This window comes from Pelodiscus sinensis, chromosome 7, assembly GCF_049634645.1.
Source record: "Pelodiscus sinensis isolate JC-2024 chromosome 7, ASM4963464v1, whole genome shotgun sequence".
Taxonomy (NCBI): domain Eukaryota; kingdom Metazoa; phylum Chordata; order Testudines; family Trionychidae; genus Pelodiscus; species Pelodiscus sinensis.
In genome coordinates this window covers 70,317,417-70,332,521 of record NC_134717.1, presented here as the reverse complement: position 1 = coordinate 70,332,521, position 15,105 = coordinate 70,317,417, and the positions used below count along the sequence as shown (strand labels likewise).

The following is a 15,105-nucleotide window of genomic DNA, read 5'->3' as shown; positions in this document are numbered from 1 at the left end:
CTTTGTGATTAGAATCTTTTTCTTGTTTACAAATCAGAGCCAGGCTCTCTATTAAAGCACAAAGTGACATGAAAACTATCCCTACTTAAAATGTAATCAAGACTAACATATTCCTACAAGGAAATTCATGTCTACAACATGACCATAATCCTTTCCCCAGACTTGTGATCTTTTTCATGTGACTATCACATTCAGTGCTAGTAATACATTACTCTGAAATGTTAAGTAATGCAGCTCTAACTGCCGTGGTTAGTATTCACTGGTATCTTTTTTTGAGAAGATAAACTGTTTAAGTGACCTGTGATCATAACATGATGCTGATACTAGTTTACCAAATCACCCAGTCAATCTGCTTCATTTCTGAAGTCCAGCACCAGGCATTAACCATAAAATTATTTAAAACCAAGATAAGTACTCAACTGAAAAACAAACGACTCCGCCCAAAGTGTGTATGTGTGTGTACTATTTCTTTATAATAGTACATAAGCATCTCAATACATAGAAAAGAGGAGCTCACATAATCCCAAGCATTAGACCATGCCTCTTGTGTTCCAAGTTTTCAGTCTATTTACAGCAGCAGCTCTCAAATTCTTTTAAATTATTTTAGTTTTATCATCAGGCCCCATTTTTATCAAAGAAAATATGCTCAGATTCCAGCTTTTATACACCCCCACAATTAGGAACATAAAATCCTGTTTAATCAGTTAACTGGTTAACCAACTAAGCGAGATCCCAGGAGAGGGACTACTACAGCCTGGCTGGAGCAGCCCACAATTTGGGGGGGAGGGGGGGAGGGAAGGCAGGGGAGGAGAAGCTGTGGAGCAGGAGCAGCCCTCCACCCCCAGTGGACTGCACAGGAGGGGGGGGATGCTCTTGGGCACCAGGTCACTGGTTTACCAGTTGCCTTTTCAAATCCCTGTACACAAGAATCATGTATGAAGTATGCATAAATTCTAACCCATTTCAGAGGGATGCACACACAGTTTATTCCAACAGGGAAAAACTGACAAGTGCACAGAAATCTCCTCAAGAGTACAAAGTTACAAGGTTGTGGGGGGAGGAAGAAGTGGGAGAGAGTAGGCGAGGAGACAGATCAGCTCAACAAGGAGTTTCAGTCCAAGTCTGAGTTCTTCCAAAACAAATATATTATTTCTTATCAACATTAATACAGTATTAACAGTGACTGCAAACAACCTGTGATTCAGGCAGACTTGAACTAAAATAGGTTCAGAAGGAAATCAAATTTTATTTCCAACACTACCTATACTGGAGTACAGGAATGTAACAAGTGATAATGTGCTAAGCATCCCCCATAAAGTAGGCTCATCCTCCTAGAGTTTTGTATTGAAATAACACCTGAGTTGTGTCTTGTGGGATGTGGTTCTAACTTGTTCAGTATAGGATTCTTCAAGTACCTTATTTATAATTCAGTTCCTAGATGTCACAGTAAACATAAATTTGTTATAAATAGCTGTCTAAAAGGAAATACAGGCACAAATAACTAGGATAAGTAGCTATCAGCAGGAAAGCATTTTTCTATTAAAAAGCAAATTGAAGTTTACAGAAAAGATACCTTTCTTAATATTCATTTTAAATAAAATTTACAATTATATACCAAATTAACAAAGATTTTGAAATGTTCTTAAATGGACTATAAAAGTAAGACATTAAATTTTTCTTCTGTCAGCTAAGTTCTTTGCATAAAGAGTGATGTTAAATAAATGCACACAGCAAACAAACTGAAGAAAAATATTCTCTATTTTTCAGCTATAGAAGTCATTGGTAGAAAGTCTGGCAGACGTGTGATTTTTTTTTTAAGTCGACTGTGACTTTACAGAGAAAGCACTGTGGAAACGGTTAACCATTAACACCTAGTGCACCGGTGCCTAGTTATTCTAAAGAAAAGAAAGAAATGCAGTACTACTGAAAAGCATTATAGGAAATTAATTTAAAATGAGTCAACTTACATTTTAGTTTAGTATATCAAGTCTTAGATGATACAAACTTTTGGATATATCATTACAAAAAATTTTTTTCCACAAATGCATCAAACTATTCATTTTATATATCTTTATCTGATTTTACTCTTATTTCTCACCCATCTCCTTGAATTTCCTGCACTCCTTGTTTCGAGTGCAACTGGTTGCAGATTTATGTAATGCTCATTCATTTGACGTCCTGCAACTCAAGAGGAGGAGCACTGTGCAAGAACAGGCCACTAATTAACTGTGCCAAAGCTGTATTTTCTATATTAATATCTGATAAAAACCTAGAGCATGTAGGAAGCATATTTGCATAACTAAACATGCCACGAACATTTTAGAATATTAAAATGGGACACCCTGCATTCCAAATACTTCACAACACACAAGAAAACTGATCTTAAATAAACCCAGATAACAATTCTGTCAGCTCAAATAATTAGATACAGCATACTAGCAGATGTACCTGGCATTGCTCGGGTCTGTAACTGAAGGAATTTGTATTTTTGGAAAAATAAATGAAAAATATACGTGTGTTACTGTATTTCAAATGACTATTTTTCAAAAATGAAGGAAAATGAAGGCTAGGGAGAGAGTTTGAGGGGGGAGAGGGGAGGTGGCTTAGCGCAGAGGGTTAGGGTGTGGGGGCTCATGGTAGGGAGTGGGAATGCTTAAGTCAAAGCAGGTGGAAGGTACAGGAATCAGAGGAGGCGGCTCGGGACAGGGGGCAGGGAGGTGGCAGGGAGGTTTGCTGGGGCCACCCATGGCGGTGAGGGTGGTACTGCTATGGCAGTGATTCCTCCCGGGGTCCAGGTCAGTGATCCCCTCTCAGCAGCCCCTCTCCACTAGATGCCCTACCCTACAACCTGTCTGGGGAAGACCAGGCTCCGGAGGCTACTGCCCCCTTCAGCACCCTCCACCCCACGGCTTGCAAAGCTGTTGAGGGATGAGGAGGGACAGTGTCTACAGACTGCTGCCTTTCCAGTTGCACCTCCCCTCCCCCACCTGCAGCCTTCAGGTTGTCTGGGGGGCGAGGGAGGAAAACCAGGCTCCAGAGCCACCCTCCCCTGCCAATGGTCTGCAGGCTGTCTGGGCAAGTGAGGCTCTGGAGACTGCCACACCCCCCAGCAGCCTCCTCCTCCTCCCCCCTCCCCCCGGGCATGCAGGCTGACTGGGGGCAGCAGCATCCGGAGACTGCTGCCCACTCCAGTTGCTCTCTCCACCCGCCGCCTTCAGGTCCGGAGGCTGCTGCCCCCCTCTAGCCTATCTGGGAGACGTGTGGATGAGGCTCTGGGGGTGGATGAGGCTCTGAAGCAACACCTCCGCAAAATGCAAGCTGTCTGGAGGGATGAGTGTCCGGGGGTTGACCCTTCCTGCAGGGGGGGAAGGGGAAGATGAGGCTCAGGGGGCTGTCCCTCAATAGTCCCTCTGCAGCCCTCAGGCTGTCTGGGAGAGGCGAAGCTTCTTCCTGCAGCACTCTCCCCCCCACCTCCTCCCCCAAGGCCTGCAGGCTCTCCTGGGGGATGGGCAGGCTCCAGATTTGGGGTAGGGGGGCTCCTTACCAGTGTGCTATCAGGCAAGACACTGAAGCCCTAGCGCAGCTGACCACTCTCTTGGGGTATGTCTACACTGTCACCCTAGTTCGAACTAGGGTGGCTAATGTAGGCATTCGAACTTGCAAATGAAGCCCGGGATATTTAAATCCCGGGCTTCATTTGCAAGTTTGAATGCTTACATTAGCCACCTTAGTTCGAACTAGGGTGGCAGTGTAGACATACCCTGGGTGTTTCACTTGCCCCCAATGGCCACTCTCAGTATTGCGTCCCTCCACTCTCTGTGTCCTTCCCTTTCACATTCCTCCACCCTCTGCCCCCTTACTTTCCATTAGGGATGTCAATGAGTAAACGACTACACCCCGGACTTATCGGTTAATTCCGTTGACTACATGCATCCTCCCTCCTTGCTGTCTATCAAAGGCAAAAAGGGGGGAGGCGGTGCCCCCCACTACTCCTGTGCTGCTGCCTCTGATAGACAGGCAGCAGCGCAGAGGGTGGTGGGGGGGCAGGTGGGAGCTGAAATACTCAAGGAGCCAGCTTTTAAAGCAGCTCTCTGCATGTGCTGGCTCCATGGACCCATCTGTCCCCCCTTTTGCTGACTCCTACAGAGGCAGCGGGGAAGGGGACAGGCCGGAGCCTCCTCTACAAAAGGCATCAGCACAGGAGGGAGGAGGTGGGCACAGAAGGCTGCTGTGGAGCAGCCTCTGTCTGCGGCAGGCTCAGACTTGCTGCGGACAGAGGCTGCTCCACATCCCACAGAGCCGCCTGTGTCCATGGCAGCAGCCCCTGTCTGCAGAGGGTCTGAGCTTGGGTGCCCTGCATACAGTGGCTGCTGCCAACCTGCGCTGCTGCCTCTGTATCAGAGGTAGCAGCATGGGGCAGGGTGGCAAGTGGGAGCTGAACTACGCACAGGGAGTTGGTTTTTAAACCAGTTCCCCTCATGGGCCAGCTCCCGCCTGCCACCCTAGGCTGCTGCCTCGGACGGAGATGACAACTCTACCTCTAAAGATTAAAAGTAAAGCCAGTTACCATAAAAGAACAAAATTTTCAACAGGCCTCGGCAACATTTACATCCACAAATTAGTATTTGTACACATAATTAGCTATTTTATATGGCAAATGTGGATTCTGTGCATCAGCAGATGGATTTGCGGGTGTGAGGAATTAAAAGTTAAAAATGTTGGAATAGTTTATTTTGCAAGAATTTTAGCTTAAGATAAAAAGTAGGAGGTTTCAGTACTCCTTTCTTTAGGAAAATAATTAAAAAGTACAAAGGTAAAACTTGATTGAAATTGATTATTTAAATCAATGTTTCCTGCTTTGCTAATTTAAATCATGATAAAAACAGATGACAACTTTCTTTTATTTAAGATCACTTCACCGTGTTCAATCTTTATGCTAACAAATGTGACCCATAAAAAATCTTAATGTAAGCCCACTTTCATCAACAGTTTAGTTTAGTTATTAAATGTAAGTCTGACCCTGAGAAGTGCTGAGTTCTCTCAATGTTCACTGGAATAAAAAAAATGCTTAACATTGTCCCCTGTGGTGCTCAGCTCCTGAGTGTAACACACCATTTTTTCTGATTTCTATATGTATTAAAATGCATAACAGATTATTTTATTCTACTCGGCCTATTACAGAGGCACTTCATTAACTTTTTGTGCTATCTATTCACTCAATTTGTCCCTCTTAAAATCATAACTTGTCCCTCTGCAGAGGTCATGTATATGGAACAGAAACAGCAAACGTCTAGCTACCTATACCTTTGTCCTCAATTGGACTTGGACTCCAAGTTTAGGAAAAATCCCATAATGTGATGCCCTACACAATTATGTTGAGGTTGGACTATTTTTAGTAATTTCACATGTTTTGCTGATTATCATACCATCAGCCAACATAACAGTGCATCATGTGCAAAGTAATAGAGAAAAGAAAAACTCAGGTTCTTTTACTATCTCATTAAGAAATACTCAGTTAAACTGCTTATATTTTCTGTATCATTCAAAATGCATCTACAAGATAAAATAAATTCAGTATTAAAAAATGTTTACCTTCGAGAAAGATGGTAGCAGGAGAAAATTTCTTGGATACTGTACTACTTTGGTCATTACCATGCAGTCAAAGGAAAGCATTTGTTGAAGGCTTCAGACATGTAAATGTTCTTCTCCCTCTGCCCGCCTGCCTATCCACCAACCAAAAAACATATGTAGAGGTAGGGTTTGAGAGTGTGCTTTGTGAAAAGCATAAAAATGAGGGATCATCATAGTAGTTTCCCATCACCACTAGAAGCTACCGAAAAGCACAAGTTTGCATAACTGATGCTGACCAAAATTAAGCAACAATACTAGAAGTGTTCCAACACTTGCGTATTTGTATAATATTTATCTGACACACAGCTAGGTGTATGGCTACTACCCTGAACTGAAATAAGTCTCATCTCCCATTAAGAATCGTCTTGTTCTAATATGCAATTAACACCACCTCACAAGGCAGTTTCTAACCTATATTGTGAATTTAGAGCAAGTAATCAAGTAACAGTAAAAGACTAACCTAAATTTCTGTAGATGCCTTTTTAGGCGCTCCCAAAACACTCAGGAAATGACACTTTTCATATTTCAATTTTACTAGTAGGTTGAAAATGTAATAGTATTTTGTTGTCTAACTCCAAAAACACAATGGTGCTTCTTTTCTAGTTCAATTTTAATGTGCATTAACAAGAAAGCACTTCCTTTAAAATAAATCCACACACAATACAAAAAAATAGTTCCCCTTAATAAATGATTGCTTCATTACTTTATGACCCAACATTCCAGTCCAAAGGTTAAAAGTACCACAATTTTTTGTTCTCTTATAAGAAAAATGTTAAATCAACATTTCCCTTTGACACTGGAAATCCTAAAAAGGAGTGCCAGGAGTCAAAGAATGTCTTTTGAAGATGAACTAAAATATTTTTTACATCATTTAAATATAACTTCTTACTTCTGGAGTAATACTTTCATTTTATACCATAAACTTAATTATACAAATACAAAATAAAAACACAATTTAAATAATATATTTCACAATAAATAGCTATAACTACCATCATTTTAAAAAGGCATAAAAGTCCCTTTACCTTAACTCATCTCACTAAGAGCATTCACGCTTTTTCTTAATTCCAAGCATCATAAACCCTGTTACACATTCCTCTCTGCATTATTAAAACATATCATGTGCTCAGTGAAGTCATTTGACATAAGGATTGTGCCATGAATCCACTAAACAGAAAATGAACTTCTATTGGTACTTCAAATTTTTATATTTCAAGTCAGAAATGCACAAAATTAAGATAATCATGAGGAAGGTATATGCTTAACAGTCCAAGAATTCTAGTAGTAAAAGTATATCTTAATTTATATACATTCTCCTCATGTTATAGTAATGAGTCTCAATAAAAGAACCAAGTAAAAGAGTCCGTGTTACGTAAATATGAACAAAATAAGCAAATGTACAATATTTTCACAAACATTTAGAAGCTAACTGAGAGCACAACATCATTAACAACTAATTTTTTCATAGTCTCTATGCATACAGATTCTATTCACTTCAACAAAGCTACAGAAAAGTAAATGAGAGTACAGGACAAATTAATAATCCAGAATATAGAGCCTCTCTAAATGCCTATGTCAAATGCAGCCCAGGTTAGTAGTGACCACAAGTGTTTGACATACAGGTATGTTTATATTGGAATGTAAGACTCACTGACAGCTGGGGCTGTACTGGGTCAGCTGAGTTGGGCCTGTGGGACTTAAAACTGCAACAAAATTTTGCAGCGGGGGCTCTAGAACCTTCCTCTGGTGGGACTCCATAATTAAGACTCCAGTTTAATTGCTATATCAGAGATGTACAGGATGATACATAAGTGAACTGTATTTTAGAAAAAAACAAACAGCCATCATAGCTGAAACTAGCTAGCATATGAATTAAGTGTTAAGCAGAGGCCAACAATCAGTATAGTAGGATTCTGAATTATCCTTTTGCCTCTGTGGTACCCCACAGATCAGTGCTCAGGTGAGTTGAGGCAGCAATAAGTACAACAATTCTCTTTCCATGACTGTCAATCCGGCACCTTCCATGAGTAAGTTCACAGACAGGGGTTTTAGGCTATAAAAAATTGTTAAAACCCAGATACTGAGTGCTCAGTTTAAGCACTGAAGTAAGCTCTTTTCTTTAATTAGCATTCAGTATGAAATGAGGAAATAGCACTGTTCCATACTGTCAGCTAAGTAATCTAAATTATTGCCTTACAAGCCACTAGGAACGTAAATGGTTAACCAATTAAACGATAAGCCTCACCCGTTAACCAGAATGCCTCACCCTTAACTGGTAGGGGCTGGAGCAGCTTCCTGCCTTCTCTGGGCAGGGGGCTGCTCCAGCCCCTGAGGGGCCCACCGCAGGCAGGTTTTCTCAGGCCAACTGGAGCAGCCCTGGTCCAGCCCCCACCCTGCCACAAGTTAGATGCTGGCTCCCCGGGAGCAGGAGCCATTGCCAGTCTCATTGTGGCAGCCTGCTGGACCCACTCCCAGGGAGGCTTCACTGAATACTGCACAGCACGCAGCAAAGCCTTCCCAGAAGCAGAGCCGGCAGCTCCCAGGGAAGCTTCACTGTGGGCTCTTCAGTACTGTATTCAGCAAAGCCTCCCTGGGAGCAGGTACGGCAGGAATATCCATTAGGATTTTTAGCAGTTACAGTTACATTTTTAAAGTACTTTTTACATCCTGACCAGCCACCTTCATAGAAAAAAATACAGCTGGTACATGTATGTACTTGCTCTGTAGAAAAGATTGCTAATTATTACATTCACAGCTATAGAACGGACTTACTGCTACCATTCTAAGCAACTTTATGACCAGACAATATTAAACAGCACAACTTGGTTCCACTTCAAATGATGAGCTAACATTAAGATGTCACACTAATGCTACCCACAAAACAAAACAAGTCTTTTTAAAATCACAAACTGAATGGGATCATTCTATTTGTATGATCATTCTGAAAAATGCTTAAAATAAAATTAATCAAAATTACTTTTTCTTTATGCTACATATAGGTTGGACTATCAATATTAAAAGTGACTACATGCACCATTGCTAACAATTAGATCTAATAAAGGGAAAAGCTATCTATAGATAGTCTTCAATTATCTGCAGTACATCAGATTACATTTCCCGTTATCATGCACTCATACGATTATTTTAATCCATGTAGTAGTGATCACGGCACTTTAGCCCTAAATGAAAGGTTAACAGAGTTTGGTTTACGTAACTACTACAAGTTGGGTGATCACCTCACATTCACAGGGTGACAGAATCTATTTGGACAAAATGTTTTATTACAGAAGCATTTGCTAGCAGCTGTAGTTAGATTCTCCCACTGATTCTATAATAAATCTCTAGTTTTGAAGTGTTTATAGTCTGAAGAAATTCTGCACTAAACTATGACATCAAACTTTTGTCGAAGTAATTGAACTTCTATATAAATTAAACTCCGGAATTTATTTTTAATAATTTTTTAAAAAAAGTTAGGCAGGCACAAAAAAGGCGATTCATTCAAATATTTATAGAGTGAGTTAAATCTGATATTTTGGACATAGCTATAGTCGTTCATCAATTTTCAGTAAAATATAACCATTAGATTTCAGAACACCAAGATTAACAAAAAAAATCAATGACGATTATAAAAAAGACTCCCCACTATTTGAAGATTTTAAACTTTGCCCATTATGAGCAGTTCACAGCTGAACGTTTATGGAGACAGAACATAAGGAAATAACCAGGTGATTTACACAGCTCTTGCCCAAACTGTTTTTCCCAGTTTGTGAATGTTTAATGTGTTTTTAATAATTTTTTAAATTTTATTTCTTAATGTCAAGAAGGTACAAGTTAGGGATGTAAGAGACTAGCCAAGTGACTATGACTACTTGCTTCCCCCCTCCCCTTGCTGCCTCTGGATCAGAGCCATCAAGTGAGAGAAAAGCAGGAACCAGTACTGGGGAAGCCAGTAAAAAAGCCAGTTCCCTCAGCACTGTTCCCACCGTGCAGGACGAGGGCAGAGAAGGCAAAGGCACAGGTCCCAGGAGCAGCACAAGCCAGGACTATTCAGCACCGCTCGCACTACACTGGCTGGCTCGCACTGCCCCCAGGACCTAACCCCACTGTGGATCTGCACTTTAAAAGTAGTAAGAGCCTGGAGGTCTCCCCCCCTCATTGACTAATGGAGTAGTCCATGGAAATTCCATTGACTACTCAATTAAGTCAATTAACCTATAGTTAACATCCCCAGTACAAGGGTCAATATAAATGACAACAGTCGTTATCTAAAGCATACAAGCTAAAAAAGGCACTCACTCACCAATGGCAGTAAAAAGCTTCCCCCGGAAAGCAAGCAGAACCATTAGTTACACAATGAACAAACATGGAGATTTTCTCATTGAGATATACAATAGCTGAAACATTCTAAAAAGGAGCAATAAAACTGACAATGGTTTGTTTGCTTTACTTTGCTGCTGGGCACAAACTGTTCTGGGAGTCTGCCTGTTCCACTCCCTTCATCCAAAAGAACTCCCAGTAGTGGCAGACAACTATTTCTACTAGGGATGTTAGTGTGTAGTCGATTACAAATTAACAGATAAACCTGGGTTTATTGTTAATTCTAATGACTACATGCATCTGGGGAGGGGGGAAGCTGATATACATGGAGAGTCGGCTTTTAAGCCTGCTCCCCTTGTGTACCAGCTCCTGCAGAGCTGCCTCCCACAGAGGCAGCAGCATGTGCGGGAGGGGGAAGAGGTAGGAACCAGTGCTCAGGGAAGCTAGCTTAAAAGCCAGCTAATCATGAGCACCTGCTACCATGGAGCCAACTCTCCGGTCCCTGTGCTGCTGCCTCTGACAGAGAGGCAGCAGCACTAGTGAAGGGGGTGGGCAAGCAGGAGCTAGTGCATGTGGGAAGCCGCTTTGAAGATAGTTCCCCATGTATATCAGCTCCCATGGAGCCGCCTCTTTATCGGGGAAGGGGGGGGGTGAGGAGGGTGCCCACTTGGCCCCCCCCACATGTAAACATGCACCTGCTAACATTTCTAGAAGTGACATTTACACAATGTACTGGGGAACATCCCTAGTCTCTACTGACGTTCATAGTTTTCCAAGAAGCAGCATAGTGAAAGTTACAGGTTAGCCTCAGTGATAACAGGAGAAAGACTATGGGCACGTCTACATATAGTGTACCTGCAGCAGCACTGTATGTGGTAAAGATGCTTTATGCTGATGAGAGAGTACTTCCATTGCTGTTGCCATAATATAACCCATCTCTCCATAGCAGAAGCTATATTGGCCTGTTAACATGAGGCCGTGCACCCAAGCATTATGTTGGTGTAAATTTTGTCACTACCGGGAGTCATTTATACACACCCCGAGCAATATAAATTATGCTGACATAAGCTATAGCATAGATATAGTCTAAAACTCACCATTCTTTTCTAGTGGCTGGAAGGGAGAAAAGGAGTTCCTCCTTTACAATGTGTAGGGTTAAAAGGAAAGAGAAGCTGGGATACAGACAGATGGTGATTAGAGGGATAATGCAGCAGCTCGTGAACAGAAAAATATGTAATTTTTAGGATTTCTTCTTCTCTCTCTTCTAAAAGTAGGTAGTTGCACTGTTTGACTAAGAAGGCTAAACACAAATTAAAGTGCTAACAACAAGGCTTACGATTCAATAATACTTACATGTCTTTGTCCAAAATAAATTTATTTCAAAACAAGTTTGTTAATGAGAAAGTGCTACCCCGCCAGCTACATTTGTTCTTTGACAATTCTCATGACCCAATTAATTGATTCACAGAGTTTTCTTACTTTAGCATTCTTTTTAAACTAATATTCCACACACTAGCAATTATGCAAAATTAATTCATCACTTTTTTGGGATTAAAGTGGTGTGTTTTATTTCTCCTCTATCCCACCTCCCTACACTATTATATCCTTTAAATTAGAACCCATTCCTTAGGCAAACTCTTACTGTCGCCAAAGGAAAACCTATTAATAAGAAAAAATTCTTTGAAAGTCTAATGACTATATTCCCTATACAACTGTAATGTTATATATTTTAATCATATTATAGCACATCACTTATTCTGCATTGTAGTTCCCAAAATAACTTTTTTTTAATGTAAAAGCCATACACCCTCTTCTCTTGAGCCACTTTCATCAGTTTGAAAGTGCCACTATTTCTCAATTTCTAAACACTAAGAAGATGCTCCAATCTGAATGCTTCAGTGCTTATACCAGACTACTGCTATCAGAGGGGCAAAAAACATGGCATAGCGATCTACTGGAGAAATCAAAATATGTATGTTAAATGAGTAGTGTTTGTAGTGTTAGAAACTAAAAGTTTATATCTATTATCTACCTTAACCTGAATAGGCAAGTTGTGGAAGAGAGGTGAGAAAAGAGTGGCAGACACAAAATAGATGAGACTGATAAAAGACCAAAAACAAAAACACAAACACATCACCAAGGGAACAGAAAGAAGAGACTATTAAGAATTGTATTCCATACAGCTTCTCATGATTTACTAACAGGAAGTACCACTTCAGGAAGAACCAGTTCATATGCTGGAAAACAGCAAGACAAACAAAAGGCTCAACCACTTACTCCCTTTAAACATTTTCTAAAAGTTTTAGGTAGGTTAGTTGAAGCCATCTGGGTCCCAAAATATTAGAGAGAAAAGGTGAGGGAGGCAGTATATTTTATTGGGCCATCTCCTGTTGGGGAGAGACAAGCTTTCAAGTCACACCCAGCTCTTCTTGTGCTTGAGTTGCAGCCCAAGGTGGAGGGGAGGAGAGCTAGCTGTGGGTATTTAATTGCACCATTAACTTAACCTTATTTTTCTTTTCCTGTATATTCCTCATGGCTGGATGATTTTGCAGCTTTCTGAGACTGTGGCCAACCACATTTCCCTCACCTCCACCTAAGTATCAGTTAGATCAGGCATGTCCAAAGTCCGGCCCGCGGGCCAATTGCGGCCCGTGTTCCGGTTTAATACGGCCCCACAGGTAATTTGGCAATATCTATCTTTTATGGCCCCCAACGAATCCATATGTATTGAGATGAATACATTGTAAAATCTCAGTTAATGTCAGTTGGTCTAAATCAGTTATAAATATATTTGGACACAACATGTATACTTGGTGTTATGTTCCTGTTCATATTTTTTGAACTTAAAAGTTGACAGACAACCTTTATTACCAATAATATGTAATGTACTTTACAATGTTCCTGACATATTTCAGCTTCTTGGATTTTTTTTTCATCTGGCCTTCAGATATGAAAGGCAGAGTGATTTAACACCTGTTTAGATTCGTCATCCATGTGACGAAATGAAAAGTATGCCGTTTGCAATAAACTTTGCAAAAAAATAGTTAATTTGCATTTAATTTTAATGGTTCAAAGAATGTCAGGCAAAATGGTCGGCCCTCACGCATGTTCACGTCATCAAATCTGGCCCTCTTTGAAAAAAGTTTGGACACCCCTGAGTTAGATCTTTCTTTTTTCTAATTCTGTCCAAAGTTACACATTTTACCTGAGCTGCACTTCACGACAGGAAGTTTCCCCAATCACAGAGGAAACCTAGACTATGAAACAGAAAAGCATATACACAACCCACCTTCATCATTCTCCCCAAATAAATATGACCTAGATGTGATACTTAGCTGAAAGTTGAGGAAGGGGGGGGGGGGGGATCTCTCTCATTCTAAGGAAGGTACCTTAGGGTCAATCCTTCCAACACATACTGCAGATGAGGCATAAGGATGGCTGGTTGGGAAGGCCTAAGATACACAGCAAGCTAAGACACATCTACACTTAAAACATTGCACTAAGACAGCTGTACTGCATTAGTGAGGGTGCTCTGTGCCCATGGGAGAGCTGCTCCTGCCGTGGCGTTGAATTCACTGCCCAGAGGCAGTAGCTAGGTCCAGGAGAGGTGTTCTCCGGCCCACACGTGTGTTTCAGAACAGGCATTGGCATGTGTTGTTCAGGGGCGCGGATCTGTTCTAGACTGGGGGGGACCCCTCCATTGCTGTTCTAGACTGGGGGGGACCCCTCCATTGCTGTTCTAGACTGGGGGGACCCCCTCCATTGCTGTTCTAGACTGGGCCAGATGCAATGAAACCGCTGCAGTTTCTATTGTTTTGGCCTATGCACAGGATTAGCCCTCGGCCAGGTGTTATGGGAGAGGAGCTGAGCCTGCTGCATAGGATCCCTCCACTGGTGCCTCTTGCACACTCGTTGCAGGTGTGGAGCTGTACCACTGTGACTTAATGAAGCCTTCCCCTTTTACGGCAGCAGACGTGTTTGGTCCTTTCAAAACTAGTTTATTAACATTATTTTAATACATAACCTTGCCCCCCACGCGTAGCGAATCCGCTGCACGTTTCCAGCGGACTCCCGTCTGCTCCCGGCGCTGAGGCCGAACAGGGCGCACGGGCTGGAGGCCAACACACGCTCGTGCCCGGGGGAGAGGAGCCCAGACCACCCACAGCCTGGGGGGAGCCGGCTGTAGCGCTTGGGGGAGGGAGGGGGGGGGCAGCCCCATGGGGCAGCTGGTGGCCTTGCCCCCGGCCGGCGCTTCCCAGAACCGCGCCCCAAAAGCAGCGCGGCGACCTCGGCTCCCGCTTCCAGGGACCCCTCCCCCAGCCAGGCCCCCCGGGGGGCGCTGCGGCCAGCGGCAGTTGGGGTTAACAGACGCCCTGGAACAACACCCCCTCCCCCCCCCCGGCCCCTTCACTGCGGCGGGGTCTCGCCGCTGCCGCCACGTGATGAGGAGGCGGCGGCCGCCCCGCTGCCCCTCGCATGCCGCTCCGCAGCCGGCGCAGGGGTGGCGCCTGCTCCATCCCCCCCTTCCCCCGGCCGGCCCGGGGCCCGGCCGCCGCCCTCTCGGCAGCGCCGGCCGGTTGTGGGGGAGGGAATGTAAACAAATGGGGTTTTATAGTTACCTCACTCGAGTGCCGTGTGCATCTCCCTCTCCGCTCGGTACCAAACCGCCGGGGCGCCTCCTCCCGGCTCCGCTGCGGCCCTCGCGCTACGCCATTCGCCAAACACACTTACGCCGCGCCAGCCACGCGCTGCGCACTCACCCAGCTACGCCCCATGCGCCGAGGCGAAGCTTCTTGGCTCGGCCTAGCGCCATTGCGGAGCCCGCCCCCCGCCCTGCTACGTAAACAGCGTAGCACGAGCTCCTCTACTCTTTCCCCCCCCTCCCGCCCACAGCGACTGAGCTCATCGCCGGAGCAATAGGCGCATGCGCAGTCTGGCTCCGTAGCCGGATGGGGCCCGGGAACTGAACGCCGCGTGGGGCTGTGGGCTCGCGGCAAGGGGCGGCCGGGGCAGGCGCGCCTGAGGGGCCCGCGCAGAGTGACCCGCCGTCCCTGTCCGGCCGTTGGGGGCGGGGCAGTGGCTGCGGCCAGGCTCCTGGCCCGGATCCGCGCAGGTCACGTCAGAGCGGGCAGGCTGCGCTTCGGCTTACTCCGGGCT

General features: G+C 43.8%; 1 protein-coding gene across 3 annotated transcripts in view; it reads right to left on the bottom strand.

Annotated features, from left to right (window-relative positions):
• The window catches only part of SLC39A10 (solute carrier family 39 member 10), a 56,878-nt gene extending 42,104 nt beyond the window's left edge, over positions 1-14,774 (bottom strand). Inside the window, exons 1-2 of one of the 3 annotated variants that reach the window (XM_075934218.1) lie at positions 14,568-14,774; positions 5,593-5,723 (exon numbers count right to left, since the gene is read on the bottom strand). In XM_075934218.1, the coding sequence (XP_075790333.1) occupies positions 5,593-5,673 (81 nt within the window). In that variant the 5' untranslated portion in view covers positions 5,674-5,723; positions 14,568-14,774. Of the gene's footprint in view, positions 1-5,592; positions 5,724-6,091; positions 6,236-14,567 lie in introns of those variants that run through there. The other 2 variants (XM_075934219.1, XM_075934220.1) reach the window with 2 other exon arrangements.
• Between the last annotated feature and the right edge of the window lie 331 nt (positions 14,775-15,105).